Raw genomic sequence first — 19,764 nt, 5'->3', positions numbered from 1 at the left:
TATTTGCATGATTGAGGCCATAAGGCCCGATTCTTTACCACTGAAATCAATGGGAGTTTTGCCACTGACTTCAATTGGTGCAGGATCAAGTCTATAGTTAATGTACTGGTACAGGCACCATGCTATACTCTCACGTCCTAACAAGGAAGCTGCATAGCTCAACTGTTTGAACTGATGTATGAAAATAAACTAAGATTGAGATAAAAAGGACTCTAGGAAGAATTATTATTATTTAATCACCAGTCTGAAATACTACTTAAAATTTCAGGGTGGGACTACATTTGATTACACAAAGCAAAAAGTAAAAACATCAGCATATAGAGAGTCTTAAGGATTGTGCAAATTATTCCTAAAAGTTTGTGAAGCTCTTAAAATGTTGGTTTGTAACAGTTATGGAGTCAGCTATTTTGGTATTTACAAAGCATCTTATTTATTGTTTGCAATGTGTCATATTCTCAAAGGACAACTGCTTTATTCCAATACTTGAAAGTAATAGGTATCTGAAATTTGCATTTTCATACTTAGCAAGAGAACGTTTCACCAAAATACAGTCAATGATCATAAAGTCTGTTTTAAATCTTAAATTTGCTTTTCAAGTAATAGCCTTTTGCCGACTGAACTGAGTCTACCAAAGTGAATCATCTGCTGCCTCTGATGATAGGCCTCAACGGCTGCCCTGTACAAAATGACAGAATATTTTCATCCATTATGGCAGGTGTCAGTATAAAATATTTCCTCGATATTGAACCCAAGAGATCAGCGTGCACATTTTTTTCCTGTATTTTACTAAGCTCTACTATACTCCCATACAGCATATAATACAGTTTAATCCTTTGTAACAAAAGAGTAAAAGATGAAATATCTATCTGAAACCCATGAAGTGTATTTTAATGATTCTGAAATACAAATTATAATTCCATTTGAACCATACACTGCTAGAGACCTATTCACCCTTATTGTGAGATCAGAATCTATGAGATTGAAGATTTTTTTTTCTATCTTCTCACATCATCAGATACATTAACTCTCACAGAATCAAATAAAAATAAAAACAAACAAGTTTTACATCTGTGACTGTTAAAATAAATATCTGGATTTACCCACAGATTTAAAGCAGGATGGAATAAACCCAAAAAGCATATTATCAAAATACTGCACCATGTGTGTTGCTAAACACAAAAAGGGCATTAAAAATCACTCAATGTGATGTTTGGATCTTTTTTATACCCATCTGAATATTTCAAATAATTCAGTACTCAGAGTTGAGAACAATCATTGGAATTTTTTTAAGCCACCGAAACATGATTGCACGGAACTGCACCACAATTTTTTCTCACTGATATTAGAATGACTGCAAGAATAACATCATTTATCAAGTACAATGAAACAATGTCATGACAAATAGAGAGACAACCAGGGAGAAAAGAAAATGGGACTGATCGACAGCTAGTGTGAATCGGTATAGTTTCATTGAAGTCAATAGGGCTATGCTGATTTACACCAGTTTAGGATGATACATGATATTTTAAAGTTGATGGGGGCTTCCTCGCCTTCCAGCAGATCCCCTGTTCAAACCACATGGTAACGCATTCCCCTCTTGTTTCCAATGGCTTAACGTTTTATATACTACCTTTCACCCAACAGTCTCAAACATTCTATGAAAATTATAAACCGATCAGTACATATGGGCAAAAGTTCTGCCCTACATTAAGTATAATTGGGGGCAGATATATATGTCATTATTAATATTTATTATTTGTATTATCATAGCATCTAAGAGCTCCAGTCATCGACCAGGATCCCACTGTGTTAGGGGCTGTACAAACACAGAACACAAAGACAGTGCCTGCCCCAAAACATTTACAATCTAAGTGCATGACAAGAGATAAACAATAGATACCAAATGACTGACAGGAGCACAAGGAAATAATGGGAAAATATTGGTCACCATGATAGGCTCTGCTCTCAGTACACTAGCTCCATAACTATTGTCAAGCTGTATTTTTTAATAGGCCTCATGGCAGAGGAGAGTTTTGAAGGAGGATAATGAGTTAATTTTGCAGATGTTTATAGAAAGGATCTCTCAAGAGTGAGGTGTAGCATGGAAGAAAGCAAGGGCTTGTTTCAAAATTAACAAGTGGTCAATGGAGGCCAGTATCATGGGTGGATCAAAGATGGAAGGTGACTTTCTGATACTGAATGAGAGATGATAGGTAGAGTGGGGACAGGTCATGAAGGACCTTGAAAGTCAAGACAAGTAGCTTTTGTCTGATACAACAGAGAAGAGGGAGCCAGTTTTCCTAGCAACAGGCTAGGAAAATGATCTTTGCTGCAGTATTCTGAATGGATATGAGTGGAGCAAGATTGCCTTTGTCAAGGTCAGAGAAAAGGATGTTGCAGTAATCAAAATGTGAGATGAGAAGAGCCTGAATGAGAGAAATTTGGTTGTGTGAATGGATAGGAAAAGCAGTATTTTAGCGATGTTATGCAAAAAGAATCTGCAAGATTTACACATAACCTGGATGCGAGGACATGATAGCTTTTTTCCATCGCTGAGCTAACAAGTGGCAGCCAGTTAAATGCACACAACATCACTACACATTTCAGGAAAGAACATGGACAATATTTTATCCAAATGAAACTCTAAAGGCAAGTTATTAAGGCAGAATTTTAATTACTCAGTTTTGAATATGACATCAGGATTAACATATCAACTTTTTCAAAAAAGTCCCATGGCATTTTAATAACTAAAACGTAGCATCCAAGATCCTAAGTTTTACAAACCATCCGAAGGATATCACCTCCAAAAACAGAGTATATCCGGAGCTCCAGAAGAGGATTCAACACAGACTTCAAAGGAAAAGTGCTGCCTATTGAATCACTTCTTCCTTCAGTTACCTGGGTTTTCCTAGGAAGTTTCCCATTGTAGATTGACTCTGCTTCTCTTATGAGATCTAACAAGATCACATCTCAAGCTACGGTAACAGAGTCACTAAGGGTATGTCTACACAGCAAAGGAAAACCCGCGGCTAGCCTGTACCAGCTGGTTCAGGCTGCAAGGCTGTTTCATTGCTGTGTAGACCTCCAGGCTTGGGCTGGAGCCTGAGCTCTGGAACCCTCCCACCCTGCAAGCCCAAGCTCCAGCCTCAGTCTGGAAGTCTACACAGCAATCAAACAGCTCAGCAGCCCAAGCCCAAGTCAGCTAGCACTGGCTAGCCATGGGGTGCCTAGTTGCTGTGTAGACATACCCTAAAGGCCCTGATACTACAAGCAGAACTGCACAGAGAAACCCGTTTCCATACAGAGCCCCACGGACATCAACAGGGCTCCAACGGTGTGGTGGTTCTTGCACGATCGCGGCCCAAGTATGGAAACGGGTTTCTAATGTGCACCTCCTCAGAAGCACAAGATTGCACGGCTTTAGTTTAGTGAAATGGTAGTTTTTTAAATGGTTTATGGTTATTTTGTTTCTATTAACAGTTTTATCAGACTGTGCTAACTTAAAATATATGGGGCCTTAACTTTTTATTGTATCATGTAAGTTTGGCATTTAAAAGTATTTCATATAAGCAAAATGTCTTCTGTGGCATCTGAGGGTAAATAAAATAGAGTCAATTAAGACTGTTTAGCTGCCATGTAGCATCACTGAATATCTCTGGATTTACACAGAGCATCATGGGTTTGGAGCAGCAATCTGAAGAGTTAAGGAACCTGAGACCTATAGGAGCTCCCTTTCTCTTTGAGTCTCCTGAACTTCCCCTCATTCCCACTTAACATGATGCTATTTACTGATGCCTACCATAAATTAATTTATATTTAGGAGGTCATATTCAGGTCAAGGAGTATAAACTAGTATAATTTATATGCCATGGGGACATAATTATAGGGTAACAACAAATAACTGGAGGAAGTTACACATTGTAAAGTATACTATGGCTACCCTTGCATTTGCCACCAAGAGAATGATGCTGATTCTTATGCAGGCACTGCTCCTAAGGAAGACTGTGTATCAAAAGGCCCTGTATGTAAACAGCCTGATCCTGCAAGCTCTTAGGCAGGCAAAACTCTCAGGACCAGGTTCTTTACTTTTAAATAAGCTTAACCAGGTCACCCTCCCTTTTCTAGGTTTCACAAGTCCCCCTGCAGCTGACCAATTCTCAGAGATTCCTGGCATTTCCAGAACAGGATTTGTGTAAGTGCATGGTAAATTTACACAAACCCTCCAATTCGCTTAAATCTCATTTAAGGATCATTGAAGTGATAAGAAAATAGAACCCCAAGTATATGTTCACAAATATTCCTTCAATGTGCATTTTCCACATGTATTTTACAAATAGCAGAATATACACGTAGCAGTGAGTTTAAAAATTTCTTACTCTCTTATAAATAGCAATGACTTTAAAACTGACATACAAAATTTATCTTAACTTGCCAAATGCATTTTATATTCTCTTACCAATAGAGTAGAGTACATACAGAGCTGTAGGAGTATTAGGGAAGATACATTCTTATTTTAACTAGTGATAGTATATCCTTTACATTTTTTTATTCATTAAACTTTCTGACAGTTGTATGAGACTTATTAACTTTCCAAACACACTATACATCAAAGAATCATATTATTAAGTCCTCCAAAATTCACACAAATCAGTTTACAGACGACATTGATGTCTTATTGCTATGCATTCCTCCTGGACCATTTCTAACAGTTCATTTTTTATATTTCTACAGTGCTGAAATATGGTTCACAACAGTATCTGTCCTTTTAGTAATCACCAAAGCAAAACTTGGCAGTTGTCATATATTACACTCTTGAGAAAAATGCTAGTAATACTCAGAATTGATTGAACAGCATGGAATCAGAACCAGCTGGCAGAGAAACCATTTCACTGATTTCTAGTCACGATTCCCCCCCCCCACCACCACCCTATTTTAGGTTAGAAAACTGCAAAATAATATTATTTTGTAGCATGTGCCAAATGAACCAATTATTTATAAAGGAATTTAATTTAAATAATATACGATTGCATTTCTTAATGTTCCGTATGAAAGGAAAGATACAAGCGATTCAACTGAATAATTTTCATTTACACACATTGCGTTACAGAGTTTATATAACAGCCCTTAGCCACTGTACACTGATCTGTTCATTCCCAGTAGATCAAAATCAGGCAGAGCATTTTTCGTGACCATAAAAAGAGGGTAATTTGCAATAGAATGGTACATGCCTTTAAAAGCAAGTTAAGTCTTTAAGAATGACCTAAAATGACTAGTAACACATGGCATTAACAAATTGACAAGGTTTAATTAATTGGTCAGGATTCACTTTATGTCTAAAGCAAATACTGTTACTCTACCATGTTGTTAGAAAAAAAGGAAGGATGGCAAATAATAATTTCAATACTTGGCAAAATACAACATTGATGTTCTATGGTATTTTGGATTTCATCTAAAATTAAAAACACATCAGGTAACAAAGAGTTCTTGAAAATGGGCACTATTAGCGCACTATGAAGGAAAAAACAGCCATGCAATTTCTAATGCCAGGAAATCAGAAATCAAAGTGGAGGAATGAGAGAATAGGGAGCAGAAGCAGGTTGAAGATGTGTGTTAAAATGTATGGACCACACCCTCTCTAACTCAATGGTTCGGCTGCTAGTGTGACCACTGCCATCTCATTCCCTGTTAACAGTGGTGGGTGGTTCCACGCTGCCAGCCTGTTTTCACTGAAGGATGTGAATGTTCTCCGAGGCATTTTGGATCTAAACTAGATTTTGTGGTTGCTTTACAGATTGGGGTCCACAATGCCTGTCATCTGAGTGACATCAGATTACATTAGTCTCTCAGTAAAATTATTTTGTTCTTTTGTTGATTGCTGTGGTGCTTATGTGGAGTGAACACAAAGAAAAACCACCACAAGTGAAATCATATATTTGCAGAAGAGTGGAGGAGTGTGTTTTGTATGTTAATTAGGGTTTGGATTATCTAGTAAACCTGACTTTTTATCTCCAAAGGGCTGCTTGTTAAATTTGCTAAAACAGATAGTCAAGAGACAAAGCCAAGACGACTGTGAAAGAATTGCAACATGTGAAGTGTCCTCGACAGCAGCATTCCTTCTGGGGAATTCATCTTCTTGTAAACTCATTAAGCATCTTAAACTGAAATTTTGGATCTTGGAATCCAATTATCTGTACCAGTGATGTGCAACCTTACAGAGCTGGTGATCTGCCTTGTCATGGAATGGAACAGCAAAGACACAGAATAACTGGAGAGTGATGCTGTGCCAATACCCTGAGATGTCCTCGCCATGACTTGCATGGTCACAAAACACACTGAATTAAAAAAAATCATTAAAAATGTCACTTTTAAAATCAAACAACAAATAATGCAAAAAATATCAATGGTTAAGGGCAGATGTCATTCCAAGCTCCAGAAACAGTAACCCAAGCCAATACAAACAAAAAATGAGTGCATTGAGGTAACTCCAGTTTCACATTTGAACAGCACCACATCAAAAAAGTACTTCATATATCTCTGCTTCTGCATCCTAATGGAAAATGCAAGCAAAGATATCCAGCTTGAATTTTAGAAACATCTGAGAAGGATCAAATCCCTCTGTAGAAAGAATTTCAGTAGCAGAACTCCACCACGCACTTAGATCTAACATATTTCAAGAGCTAATTCTCAAATTCAAAGGCCTGACCTAGTTCCCTAGATATCAACTGCAAAGCTGCTAAAGTAGCAGCTATGCTAAGGAAGTGCTATAATTACTTCTTGAAAGTACACATGAAACGTTTTAACCTTAACAAATGAAAAAATTTGATAATTTCCCATAGAAAATTTTGATTAAATCAATATGTTCTGTGAAATACTCACTTTTGTCAAATCAACATTTTTCGATGGAAAATTTCTGACCAGCTCTATTTAATAGAATTATCATCCTTGAGTAATGCATTTTCTCCTAATTGCTGTGCTACAGATTAAGTTGATTCTCAATTCTGTCTATATAAGCATTCAGAGTCTATCTCGAAATATATTAAGGACAAATTTCTCATGTCCCACACTGTTTCCAACAGCAATGCCAAAAAAAGAAAGCTCACTGCTCAAGACAACAAGTGAAGATAAATCACTTTAGAATATCTACACCTTTTAAAAAGTCTCTGTCTTCCATGATCTTGGTTATCCTGTTACCTCATGTTTCCTATTCCATGTCACTAAAGGACTGAATAAAACAAGAGAACTGCTAGATAGATGTAAGTCATGAAATATTAAAATATGACTTTAAGCACTCTCCTGTTAATAGGTAAAATGTTCTGAAAGAATACATTATTTCTGTGATTGATAACAGGTTTCACCAGATCAATATATTTTATTTTAAAATTAATCTCAGAGTTCAAAAATGCCTGCATTTGAATAAATTCAGTTGATATCTCTGGTTATTTCCTGTGTTTTTCCTAAATCTTTATGCCGAATACACATTTCTTAGGAGCAATAATTTGTTCAGAGTAATCATTAGGATCAGTTCCTGCTTGAAATATGCTTTCAAATAACTACTTTCATTTGAATGGCGATTTTGATAAAATTATATTTTTAGAAATGAGTTGAATGTGGCTCAGACGTCGTCTATGCATTTTTAAATGTGTCTGTGTTCCCATTTGCAGGGTTTGGGGATTTTTATTTGGTAAGTCTATGTATATTTATTATTATTCTTTTAAGAAATATAAATGGAAAGAATGAGATAATGCATCAGCTCTGCCTAGAATTAAAGGAATGCTATTACTTTAAAAATTATGTAATAAAAAAGTCCTTACTTATGTTACTAATACCACATTAGATTATTAAAACTAGAATGATGTTTAAAGTCTAATTTACTTTTTATCTTTTGCATTTCTCTCGTTTTGTAGATTGAATATAAAATAGTTTCAATTCTGCTTACAGGATCAGGTTCAAAGCAATTATGCATATTGTAGTAGAAAGTGAGAGCCTGAGAAGATGAGGCCTAGTATAATAGGCTGGGTATGAGACCTGAGGCTTGAGCTAAAACAGTACTCAAACCCTGCTGTTATAAAGCAAAGTTAGCAAAAGTCATGCAAGTTCACATAAACTGGCAAGAACAGAGGGGGTGTTGCAAAAACACACATTCCTAAATAAGTGGTAGGCACAGAATACTGAAAAAGCATATTCCAAAAAGCTGGTACCAGAGCAGTCCGATACCAGGAGTGGGACAAGCACACTTATCAAAGATCACGAGGACACACTGACCCCTCTCTTAAGGCCAGGATGACACTATGATGGATAGAGATGTGTTGATAATATGATGGATAGAGATGTGCTGACCGAACCATACGGTACAAAGTAAAAAGTGGTATCTTAGCTCAACAGAGAGTGATATCTTGCCACATCAGGGGGTGGCAACTACACGTTAGAGGGACAATACGTAATTTTGTTTTTGTCAGTGTATAAAACAGGGTCTCAGAGGAAGCATCTTTTGTCTGGCCGAGTGAGGAACGGAAAGGCCTGCCATTTACTGAGCCAGTACCATTGTCATGGGCATGTATAGGGTGTTTTTTCCATGCTCAATTGGCAATAAACCTGGCCTGGTGCCTTCATTACTGAAACGGATCTCTGGTCTTACTGGATCATGGATCAATAAGAGCCTAATGCTGGAGCAATTTACTGCAGATTTCTGAGGGCAGCATATTGCCCTGCATAGCTTCTCTCTTTGTTTCTATGTTTGCACATGTAATTGACACCTTAAGGAGATTCACTAACACCTCATTAGTCACTCTGACAAAAACCCAGGGCAGAAAAAAAAAGAATCGCTTGTTAGTTATATTGAAAACTCAGCCAAATTAAGATAATTACAGGTAAAAGATAAACTAAATTGATAACTAAAAACAAAACTAATAATAATAAAATAAAATAAAATTCAACCATCTCTCAACTAAATATATAGGGCTCGAATGGAGAATCGGGTCTATAGTTTTTAAGACACATGCAATGTAAAAGCTGCAGTTTATTAATAATAGATTGTGTAACCACCATTCACAGATGTTACCAAACAAAATGAAATACCCCGGTGTTGCTATTTACCAATTGCCTCTGATCAAACATGTTTCCCTTAAATTTTTTTATATTTAAACTGAGGGGGAAGTAATATTAACAATATCTTCTTGTAAGTATATTAAATCCTTTAAAATCCTCTTAAATTCACAGTATCTAAATAATTTATAAATAAAGTTCTCTCATGGCTCTGCTCTTTCCATAATATCTAATCATCATGCAAAATAATTCAAAAGGTAATAATACAGAAGACTAAAAGGCTATAATAAAAAAGGTCAGAAGGTGATCCACATTACCAGAACGTACAGTTTTTGTTATGGAATCGTTGGTAGAGACTCTGTAGTTAAGGCAACACTGAGATTTGCACTTAAATCAGGACTAAAATCCCTTCTGTGTCATACTTCACTAAATAGGATATAGTCTCCAAATCTGCACAATATTTCAGAGGGCAGTGTAATTTTCCATGTAATTGTTATTTGTTTTGTTTTCAGAAAAATATTATAAATGAATAGAGATTTGCAGATTTAGGTTAGAAAACGAAGCAGTTCTAGTAATTATACTGCAATTATGACAATGGGCCAAATCTTGCTCACTTTACTCACAAGAGTATTCTTGTTGAACTCAGGTAAGTAAGGTAAATCATTGCTGACCCATCATTTCCATCTGATCTAATGTGCTCAAAGATTTATTTATTGATTTATTATAAATATTTTGTATGCTTTCTAATTAATGCATGGCAGAGTTGCTTTGCTCCAGTGTAACTTGTTTTTAGGAGCACAAATACTGACAATCTCTAGAGTAATCAGGAGATTAGAATGATTTCTCAAACAGGTTTTTATGAGTCTGCCTGTCTCCTCTCCAGCTTCCAAAGTGAGCCAAATAAAACCTTGATTTCATAACATTCTGAACCTCAACCTTATTTCCTCCCAGTTTAAAGCACTGTTACTGCACTGATTTCAGTGGGGTTACTCCAGTGAAAAGGGAGAATCAGGCCTTCTGAGACAATATTTGCACTCGTGAGGCTTTAAAAGCCTACCTGTCTTGCAGGACAAGTACCACTGATTAGCCTTGTGTTTCTGTAAACAACGCTCTACCCACAGGTGAGTTTAAAGGTATCAGTACTGTATGGCAATTAAGAAGTGCTTCAAGGACATCTAAAAGTGTAAGATTTTGATCACTACAGGGAAGGTAATGATGTGTTATTTGCACTGCATTACAGTTATTATTCTGCCTAAGAGCTCATTGGCATTACAAGGTGCAAATACTTCATAAACACAGAAAGTAGCACATATTTTTCATCTGTTAACTCTGTTTTTATACCAAGATATGTCTGAAAACTTACCTTTCTGCCTCCTGTGTTTATGCGAAGTGGAGTTAGGAAAGGGTCAAAGATCATATGGCTGGTTTCAATATTGACAGGTGACTGCCTTTTTCCAACAGAGCAAAGATTCCAGGCTGAGTTCACCAATCCCCAAAAGGAAGGAACTATAAGAGGGGAGGGGGGGGGGAAAAAAAGATACAAGTTTAAGAAAGTATTTGGAGGGAGGAAGAAAAATCCACACAAAACAGATGTGGAAACAATTAAACTGCTTCTTGTATTGTCTGTGCTCACAATATAATCAACAACTCAAGAAAATTAATCAAGTAACTGAATTTTAATGCATAATACACAAACATCCAAATCTGAGATAATGAGATATTTTAATATCAAAGAACATTTTTTTTGCCCCTCTTCAGCTATCTGGATTTAATCATGCCTGATTCAGCTGTAAATAGCTCATTCGCTGTTACTAGTATAGAATGTTTGCTTTTTCTCAACAGGTACTCGAATATCTCATGTCCTTATGCTCATTTTACATGCATACACTGCACTTATTCCTTGAACTGAAGCCAACCCATAGCCACTCAAAGAAAATTAAAACAGGTTTCAATATTTGGGTGCAGGTTGACAATAAGAATAATGTATTATTAGAAGAAACCTGAACAGATCATTATTCCACAGACAAGATCTAGTCATTTCTTTTTGATTCACACACATTCCCCCTTCCCACCCGAGCCCCCATTTAAAGCCTTAATTTTTTAAGTCTCTGTTAGAAATGCCAGATCTAGTGGCCTAGTGATTGTATATAGAAGTTCAGATCTGCAGCTTGACTGACTGGTTCCCTATGTTGGTAAGGGTTTGGAACAACATTCATGGAATCCAAGGCCAGAGGGAACAACTGCAATCATCTTGTTTGACCTCCTGCATAACACAAGGCTTATGCCTTATTTCCAGCCTGAATTTGTCTAGTTTCATCTTCCAGCTATTGGATCATGTTATACCTTTCTCTGCTAGACTGAAGAGCCCATTATTAAATATTTGCTCCCCAGATAGGTACTTACAGACTATAATTAAGTCACCCCTTAACCTTCCTGTAGCTGAGCTATAACTCTTTGCACTGTAAGGCATATTTTCTTATACGTTAATCAATCTCAGAGCTCTTCTCTGACCCCTCTCCAATTTATCAGATTTGCAGATAGCTGAACTAGACACACTATTCCAGCAGTGGTTGCATCAGTGCCAAATGCAGAGGTAAAATAACCTCTCTACTCTTACTTGAGATTCTCCTATTTATGCACGCAAAGATAACATTAGCTCTTTTGGCCACAGTATCACATTGGGAACTCATGTTCAGCTGCTTATCCACCACAACCCCCAAATCTTTTTCAGACTCACTGCTTCCCAGGATAGAGTCCACCATACTGCAAGTATGGCCTACTACCTTTGCTCCTAAATGTATACATTTAGCCATATTAAAACAAACGTTGTTTGCTTGTACCCTGTTTACAAAGCAATCCACATCGCTCTGAATGAGTGACCCGTCCTCTTCATTATTTACCATTCCCTCGATTTGTGTCATATGAAAACTTTGTCACTGGGTTTTTGGGTTTGTTTTATTTTGTTTATTTGGTTTGTTTTCTTCCAGGTCATTGATAAAAATGTTAAATAGCATAAGGGCCAAGAACTGATCCCTGCAGGATCCCATTGGAAATGTACAAGCTTGATGAGACTTCCCCACTTACAACTACATTTTGAGATCTATCAGTCAGTTTTTATTCCATTCAGTGGAATAAGAGGAATCAGTGATTTGTAACCAGTACTCAGACTGATATTGAGTTACTCTGGAGGGTGCTATAGCCTCATAAGGAGGCAGAAGAAAAGCGTGTCTGATGGGAAGGAATACATAATACCCCTCATGTAATACATGGGCCACACTAGACATCTAAACTTGAATTGGAAGGAAGTGGGGAGAGGATGCTCGATCTTAACTCTGCCCTATACCGTTGCCGAAAGAAAACATCCATGATATTTTATTTTATTTGACAAACAGTATGTGCCCCTGTGATTAAAAAGTGTATCATAATGCATAAAAAGGGACAGAGTTAAATTTGTGTGTTCAGCCTCAACTATGGCATTCTGTATCCTGAGTGCTTAACCATACAACTTTTTTTGTGTGTGCAGATGCTGATAATGTAACGCTGCCCTGTCCATTGTTATTCTAGACTGTGCTTATGATTACAACAGCCACAGGCCCTACAGAACTATTTCAGAGCCACAAACTACCCCAAAGTATAGGGTTGTTTAGAAACAGGATTTTGGTTTAGGCCCAATATATGATTTCACCTAGAAAACGTTATACAAAACTAGACCAGCACAAACCAAGCACAAACCAAGCTTGCAGCACAAACCAAGCACAAATATACAAACAGAACTTGAGGGGAAAATGTTTTGCAGCTGTTGAGTATTTTCCCATTTCTGCAGTGTTATGAAGTATATCACACACAGATACTCTCAGCTCCTCTGCTTTTCTGTAATAACCGAAAATTCAATTTCCAACGTCTCTTTTTTCCTCCCTCTGTTAACTCCTTCATCCTTGTGCATTTCATGATGATATAAGAGGCAGGTGAGCTCAGAAATCATGAAGAGATTGAAGCAGCAGTACAGCTGTAACAAACATGGATCTCCTACCAGTACACTGATTTCCAGTTTAATAGATACCCATCAGGACCCATAATGAGGTGGTCTAACCTCGTGGTCAGAGACAGGGGCGGAGTCAGGTTTGCAATCAGAAGTCACACCAAAGGTCAGAGGCAAAGTCCAAAGCCATGGGTCAATCCAGAGTTAGAATCAGGAGCCATGCCAAGAGTCAATGCCAGGGTTGGAGTCAGTAGCCAGGCCAATGATTACTGGAATTAGAGCGAGGAAGAAGGAACAAGGACCAATAACAGGAGCAAGGAGCAGAAACCAGGTGAAGAGCAGGAATTGGGACCAAGGTGTGGTAACAGGATCAAGGAGCAGGAACCAAGCAAGGAGACTGAAACTTGGTCTCAGGGTCTGGTCAGCAACAGGTCTAGTGACTAATTGCTCAGATAAGGTGTGGCACAGGAACAGGAAGATTTATGCCCAGAGGTGTCCGATCAGTTGTCTGTTGCCAGTCAGCTGAGTCAGTGGGCGTAGCCTCTGGTGGTGGACTGTTAGCTGCAGTTCCCTCATCTGACCTTGCGGTGCAGAGAATAAGGCTCTTGCTCGGCAACCCCACAGGCCTGGGCAACACCAAACAGTCTGATCTCAGAAGATTTTGTGGAGTGACGCTGTTAAAAGTAGAGCTTCCTTCCTTCCTTCGGACACATAATACTTGGCAAACAGGTATGCCAGGATAAACCTCATCTTTCACTACATCCACAATAAAATGACTGAGTGCAGTCCCTGTAACAAGTATATTCCATTTGACACACTATTTCCATCGTGCTTGAAAAGTTTTGCTAATTGACATGATACAGACAGTCAAATCAGTTCAACAAGTTCAGACTGACACGCTGCTACTGGGCCACCACACTCCAGTGAACCTAGCACACTACGTTACACCCACGAGAGTGAGGGAGAGCACCCTCATTCCACTGGCCCTGTGACTATGGTAAAGTGAAAATAAGGGCAGGGTGGAGGAGGAAGTGGGGAACAGCACTGGATGGTATCCTGTTCCCTATTGGGTATGGGCAGAAATCTACACCAAAATTAGTTGGTCAGACCAGCAATCTCACCACCCTTTGTGGCTATCCAAACCACTCACTATCTCCTGGCTGGGGTGGTATCTGGTACAATGGTTGACAGAAGGTCACAAGACAGAATGGGTATTATGGAAACTGTGCTATCATGATTGAGGGAGGAACTAAGGAAGCCATACAGAGGCCTTAGACTGGCACACAGATGTTCTGCCTTCAGTCAGCATCAGGATGTTTGGTTTACAGGGTCAACCCTCTTGCCACTTGTGTGAAGGGATCAACTCAGCTTCCCATCACCCTCGACATGGGAATTAGGAGAAGGTTGTGAACAAACACTAAGTGAGTTTCCAAGTCCCTGCACTGGGCAACCCACTCAAGGCAAGAAGGTAGTCAATGTAATTTTCAGTTCAACTCAGATGGAGGGAGGCCCTGTTTTCAACTGGGTTGAAAAAATCTACCCAAACAAGTTTATAATCATGCTTCAGCTGGGGTTGGGTCCACCACTCCTCCGTGACAATGAGAAGAAAAAGTTGTTTAACACATTGAAATGCAGCATCCATCTGGTGGAAGCACTGTATCTCTGCCGTTTCCGCCTGTCCACCTACTCCAGGTTTACATGCCAAAGAAGAACTTCTCCAAATTACACTAATGATCAGGGGGGCCATTGCAAATGAGTGAATTTTACAAAATAGCAACTCAGGAACAAAATGTGCTTTTGAGCCTGTATTTTGTCAACTGTAGCTTAGCTTTAAATTAGGTGTAGTACTTCTTGATTTACTACTAAATGCACTGTAGCATATTTTCTAAAAAATGAAGTTTTACTACCACAACATCTTGTTATTTTATTTAATGTTGTCTGGGAGACTAGGAGAAAACTCCTGTTTTTTCATGTGGGTTATAAGGTGTTGAAGCTTAGCAAAATTCTCCTTGATATATTCTAACACTATGGCAACTGAAGTAAGACTTTTTGCATTACCAAGTGCTAATGCAAAATGCATTAGTACTAATTTGTGGAACTTCGGACCTATAACTTCAAAGGGCTGGAATATTCATTAGGAGGTTGTAGCTATTTGAATGGCTTCTCAGAGTTACTGAGATTTGTGATGGGAGAAATGCATTTGCTAAAGGAATTAAAGAATACACAATGAATACAGTACAATTTTTTGCAAGCTTTATAAAAAAGACATTTTATAGATGATGATGGATAATGTAGTAAAGAATAGCAAGCAAAGTAGAGAACGGGTGACTTTCAAGATGGCCATTTATTTTCAAGAATTAATGATAAAACTAGGAATGTCCAGAAAAAAAAATGCACAGAGGATCTCTAAAACTGGCTGCCATAAGTGCTTGTTTTATTACCTTCTTTCTAATTTTCACAGGGCAACCTTACATCTTGCACGCTGCCTGTCACAAAAGCACACTATGTAACTGAAGAAGATAGTCTGCATTAAAATGGTGCTCAGCAAAGATTGTTTGTCACTATGACAATAAGTTTGTCCTGCAATCTTTGATTCTTTTTCACTGCCAAAATAGGTCACTCCTAAGAGCCACACCAATGTATGTATGTAGCTTCCGCTGTCTACTTAATTTACCATTGCAGTGTCTTTTTTATGTCCATGCATACTGCCCACCGTGATCACGCAACTCTGCTTGCACTATAGTGAGGTGTGAATAAGAGAATGAACCCCGAGTCTGACTAAATTCCACAGCCAATTAGTGGATAGCAATATTATTTCAGGACAGCCATGAAACCAGCAATGGCTGAAGCAGGGGCAGGAACTACCACAGGCTGGGGCAGAAACAGCCTGTCAGTACTACTGAGCATCTGGGAGTATCTCCAACAAGGTAGCAACTGAAGCCTGATATACAGATTACATAGATTGATTACTTAAGAATCCCTAGTTATGACTTTGAGGGTTGGCAGGTTCTTGTCCCAAGATCAGGCCCGGTTGTATTCAAATTATTATATAATTGGGAACCCCAGTGTGCACAGCTGCAAACACTCACACTATAAGAACTCTTCTCTGTTTACAAACAGTTTATTAATACATTCAGCACAGTCACAAATACCCCAACTCAGTAAGGTAGATAGACTACAGAATGGACATCTGCACATCCATATATTCACACCATCCCCTCGCAGAACAACCTGATACATTAGCCATCACCATCACATTCCTCCTCATCATTAGTGGCCATTATTCTGGCACCTCCCAAGGACTACATTTCCTTCTCCTACTGCCCCTAGGCTGGGAGGCAACTTTTATAATAGGATTCGCTGATGCCACTATGTCTGATGCATATTTAGTAGGGGTATTTCTCCTTTTCCTTATTTGTAATTCCTCACCTTACTAATGTTCTTCTCCTATAGGTTAGTATATCAATGATCTTAACTGATTATCATATACATTAATTTGTTACCATGGCCCTCTCGTGGTTAGGTATCTGCAAATGTAGCTCATGTACCTGTTATGTATGTCAATTCATTCCTCTGACATTCTTGTGGTTGGATTATGTACCTTGGTCAAAAATTTCCCTTAAACGCTCTATTTTAAGCTCCCCAATATTTGGGGTTTTCCTTGGGGCCATTTGTCTGTTCATAGTTCATAGGCCTCAAGCTAACTTGCTGAAGCTAATGTCTTGCAGGACACAAGTCTGTAGATACCTTGCATTACTCTTAAACATACTGAAAGGTACTAAATAGAATAAAGGCAAGCTAGCCTTATGCACTACATGCATCTCAGACCAGAAGATTCTTGCTAGTAGCATCTGTTGTTCCGCATCGGGGCTCTTTCCCTCTAAATATAAAGTTGCCCATTATGTGATCATAGTCTGCACTTGCTGTGAAAGCCTGGAAGGACATACTCCACTGGATAAGAAAGTGTCATCCCATCACCTTCCAAATACAAAGCTCTCAACTTCCCAAATTATGGAGAGCTTAAAGATACTTGCAGTTACTTTGAAATATGCCTGCAGTTGGCAAGATGCTGCTCTGCGGGGCTTCTGCACCAACAATGTAATCTTCACTTCTGAACCATAAAACATACAAGTCTTTATTTAAAATTAAAATCCTCTCTCTCTTCTCCTCCCATCTGCTGATTTACAGCCTCATTCTCAATTCTCAGCCATGATTAATACCCGTTCAGAGGCATATTAATATGTTTAAAGTCTAAAAAGAATCTTAATGTTCCCTCCCTTCCATCTCACTGCTCCCACATTCACACTCCTTCCTGTTTTCATTCCCACTTCACAGTTTAGAATTTTTATTAACCCCTTCACTCTTCCGCTGCTGCAGACCTCTTTTACAATTCTCACAAATGCTGTCTTCCCTCTCCATATCAACATTTCGGAAGTGATGAACCTTGTACACGTGATATCAAAAGATGGGGGTACATTAGCCAGCAAGGAAGCAATAAGGCATTATACATTATAATAAATGCATGTGATGAAAATGACACGTCTTCTCCAGGACAGCACAATTACATAATATCTAGAAAATACCCCAAATTGCCCAATGTTGCTCATAGTTCAACACAGTTTTATGTGATGTAAAACAGCATATTTCATGAAGACTGCTTTTCACAGTGCTTTATGGAATTCAATGAGAGAGCAGGTGAGGTAAAGAACAGCTGAGGGTGAGGGAAATGAGGAAAAAGAAACTTGAACGTGAGAGAGGATATGATGCTGTGAGAGGAAGGATGGTCCATTTGTTAAGGTGCTAGCATAGGATTTGGAGACCTGGGTTCGAGCCCCTGGTCCACTGCAGGCTTCTTGTGTGATGCTGGGCAAATCACACGACCTCTCTGTGCCTCTGTTTAATATCTGTAAAAAAGTGGGGATAACAGCACTACCCTATTTCACAAGGGTGTTGGTGAAAATAAGCACATAACAGTTCTGAGGCACCCAGGTACTATGGCAATGGGGCCATGTAAGTACCTATAGCTATGTCTTCACCACCGAGTTAATGCCAGTTGACTCTTCTCATATCAGTCTATTTCCAGTCAGAGTGGAAGAACTCTGCGAAAGAACATGAGCTGCAGAGGCAACTGGATTAGCTGCAAAGTGATTCAGTAGCTGCTGAGTTAGGCTGACTCCATCTGCAGCCTATATACTCCCCGACAAGCCAGCCAGTTTGAGGTAAAAGCAACCCCACGCTCACATTAAAGGTTTTTTGTATGTGGACAGTACTCGAGTTAGGGAAATGCTAAAGTTAGAGCCCCAGTTTTACTCTGCAGCAAAGACAATCCAGTAGATAGATGGATATGGAGGGAACACTCCAGAAGGTGGAAAGATAAAGGAAGGCTGTTCAGAATGGCGACAGCTACAGAGAAAAAGGCCCTTGCACCTAAAGTGCTCCCGCTGGGACAGAGAGAGGGCAAGTGTTAAAACCTCTGTGTTGTCATTCATCTCTATACTGAAATCCTGTGTAGCCCACTGATCAGACACTTTCATCTTCCTGTGTCAGAGCGTTAAAAAGAAAGTGAATTTGGGGATTTTAAAGGTTCTTTTATGCAATGATAAACAAGGCATTAGCTGTGCAAGCCTTTTAACAGGGAAACAAAGACTATACAAGTCCCTGAAGACACCAGCTATGTAAGAGCCCATCTGCTGTGTGCAGTAGACAGCAAGATTATGGGAGTTCACCCTCCAATTGGAGCACTGCAAAATTTCCCGGTTTTCATATTGTGAAGTTTTGGAGCATAAGTGGGACTAGTCTCTCCCCCATTCTGCACTGACAAAGGTCTATGGGTTTTCGCTCCCTTCTATTTGTGGGAGGGACCATGTGGCTGAAGCGCTCAATTTCTAAGCCTAAGAGAGTTGAATGATACTTGTTGGTATTCTGAAATATGCCCATTCTTGTTTTGATAGATAAGCTTCTGTTCTGGTACTGGACTCTTCAGTGTGGCTACAGAGGATCAATACATAACATCCTCAGCATAGGTGGACATGCATGGAGTCTTAAAAGAACAATTAGATAGTAACGTTCTTCCGTTCCCATTTTACAGAGGAGGAACCAAAGCACAGGAGGACTAAATGACTTGCCAAGATCACACAAGATGTCTGCGGCATAGCAGGGAAATGACCTTGAGTCTTCTGAGTCCCAGGCTAGTACCATAACCACTGGATCATCCTTCCTCTTCCTGTCCAAAACTGTTGCTTACTGTCACTCCGGAGGCAGCTGAATTTCAGTGGGAGGTGCTGCCTTCTAGCCTGCCTTAAGGATGTTAGATGTGACATACATGAACCTTCCATCATCATTATGAACAGACCAGTGTTTCCATGTGCACAACAGGGCAACCTCAAAACTGAACGCAAAGCACTAATACTGAATTCCTTAACACAGTGATGTTTTGTGTGTTCTCTTGTCTCTGCCAGTTTGCTGCTATAGAAAGACTGAGATTTTTGGAAAATAGTACAATAGACTCTTCTCTTAATCTCACCAGGTACAAAAGTGGAATGTAACTAGTCCACTACCAAGGCTTCATCTGCCTTCTTGGCATTTTCAGGTTTCTTTTAGTTTCCTTTTTTTGTTTTTTGGCACTCTTCTCAAATTCTCAACTGCACATTTTGGGCTACATTTTACGGTCCTTACTCATGCACTGAAGACACCAGAAGTGTTGTGTGAGATTTGGCCCATTATTTCTAATGATCTCACAGGAT

General features: G+C 38.9%; 1 protein-coding gene across 2 annotated transcripts in view; it reads right to left on the bottom strand.

Moving 5' to 3' along the window:
- CA10 (carbonic anhydrase 10) overlaps positions 1 to 19,764 on the bottom strand; it is a 301,131-nt gene that overhangs the window by 171,119 nt on the left and 110,248 nt on the right. For both annotated transcript variants that reach the window (XM_067547437.1, XM_067547436.1), the window contains one exon: positions 10,406 to 10,548. In XM_067547437.1, coding sequence (XP_067403538.1) covers positions 10,406 to 10,548 — 143 coding nt within the window. The remainder of the gene's footprint in view (positions 1 to 10,405; positions 10,549 to 19,764) is intronic.

Source organism: Emydura macquarii, unplaced genomic scaffold (genome assembly GCF_026122565.2).
Source record: "Emydura macquarii macquarii isolate MOO-44397 ecotype Brisbane River unplaced genomic scaffold, CSIRO-AGI_Emac_v2 contig_1230, whole genome shotgun sequence".
Lineage (NCBI taxonomy): Eukaryota > Metazoa > Chordata > Testudines > Chelidae > Emydura > Emydura macquarii.
This window is presented reverse-complemented; position numbering and strand designations above follow the sequence as displayed.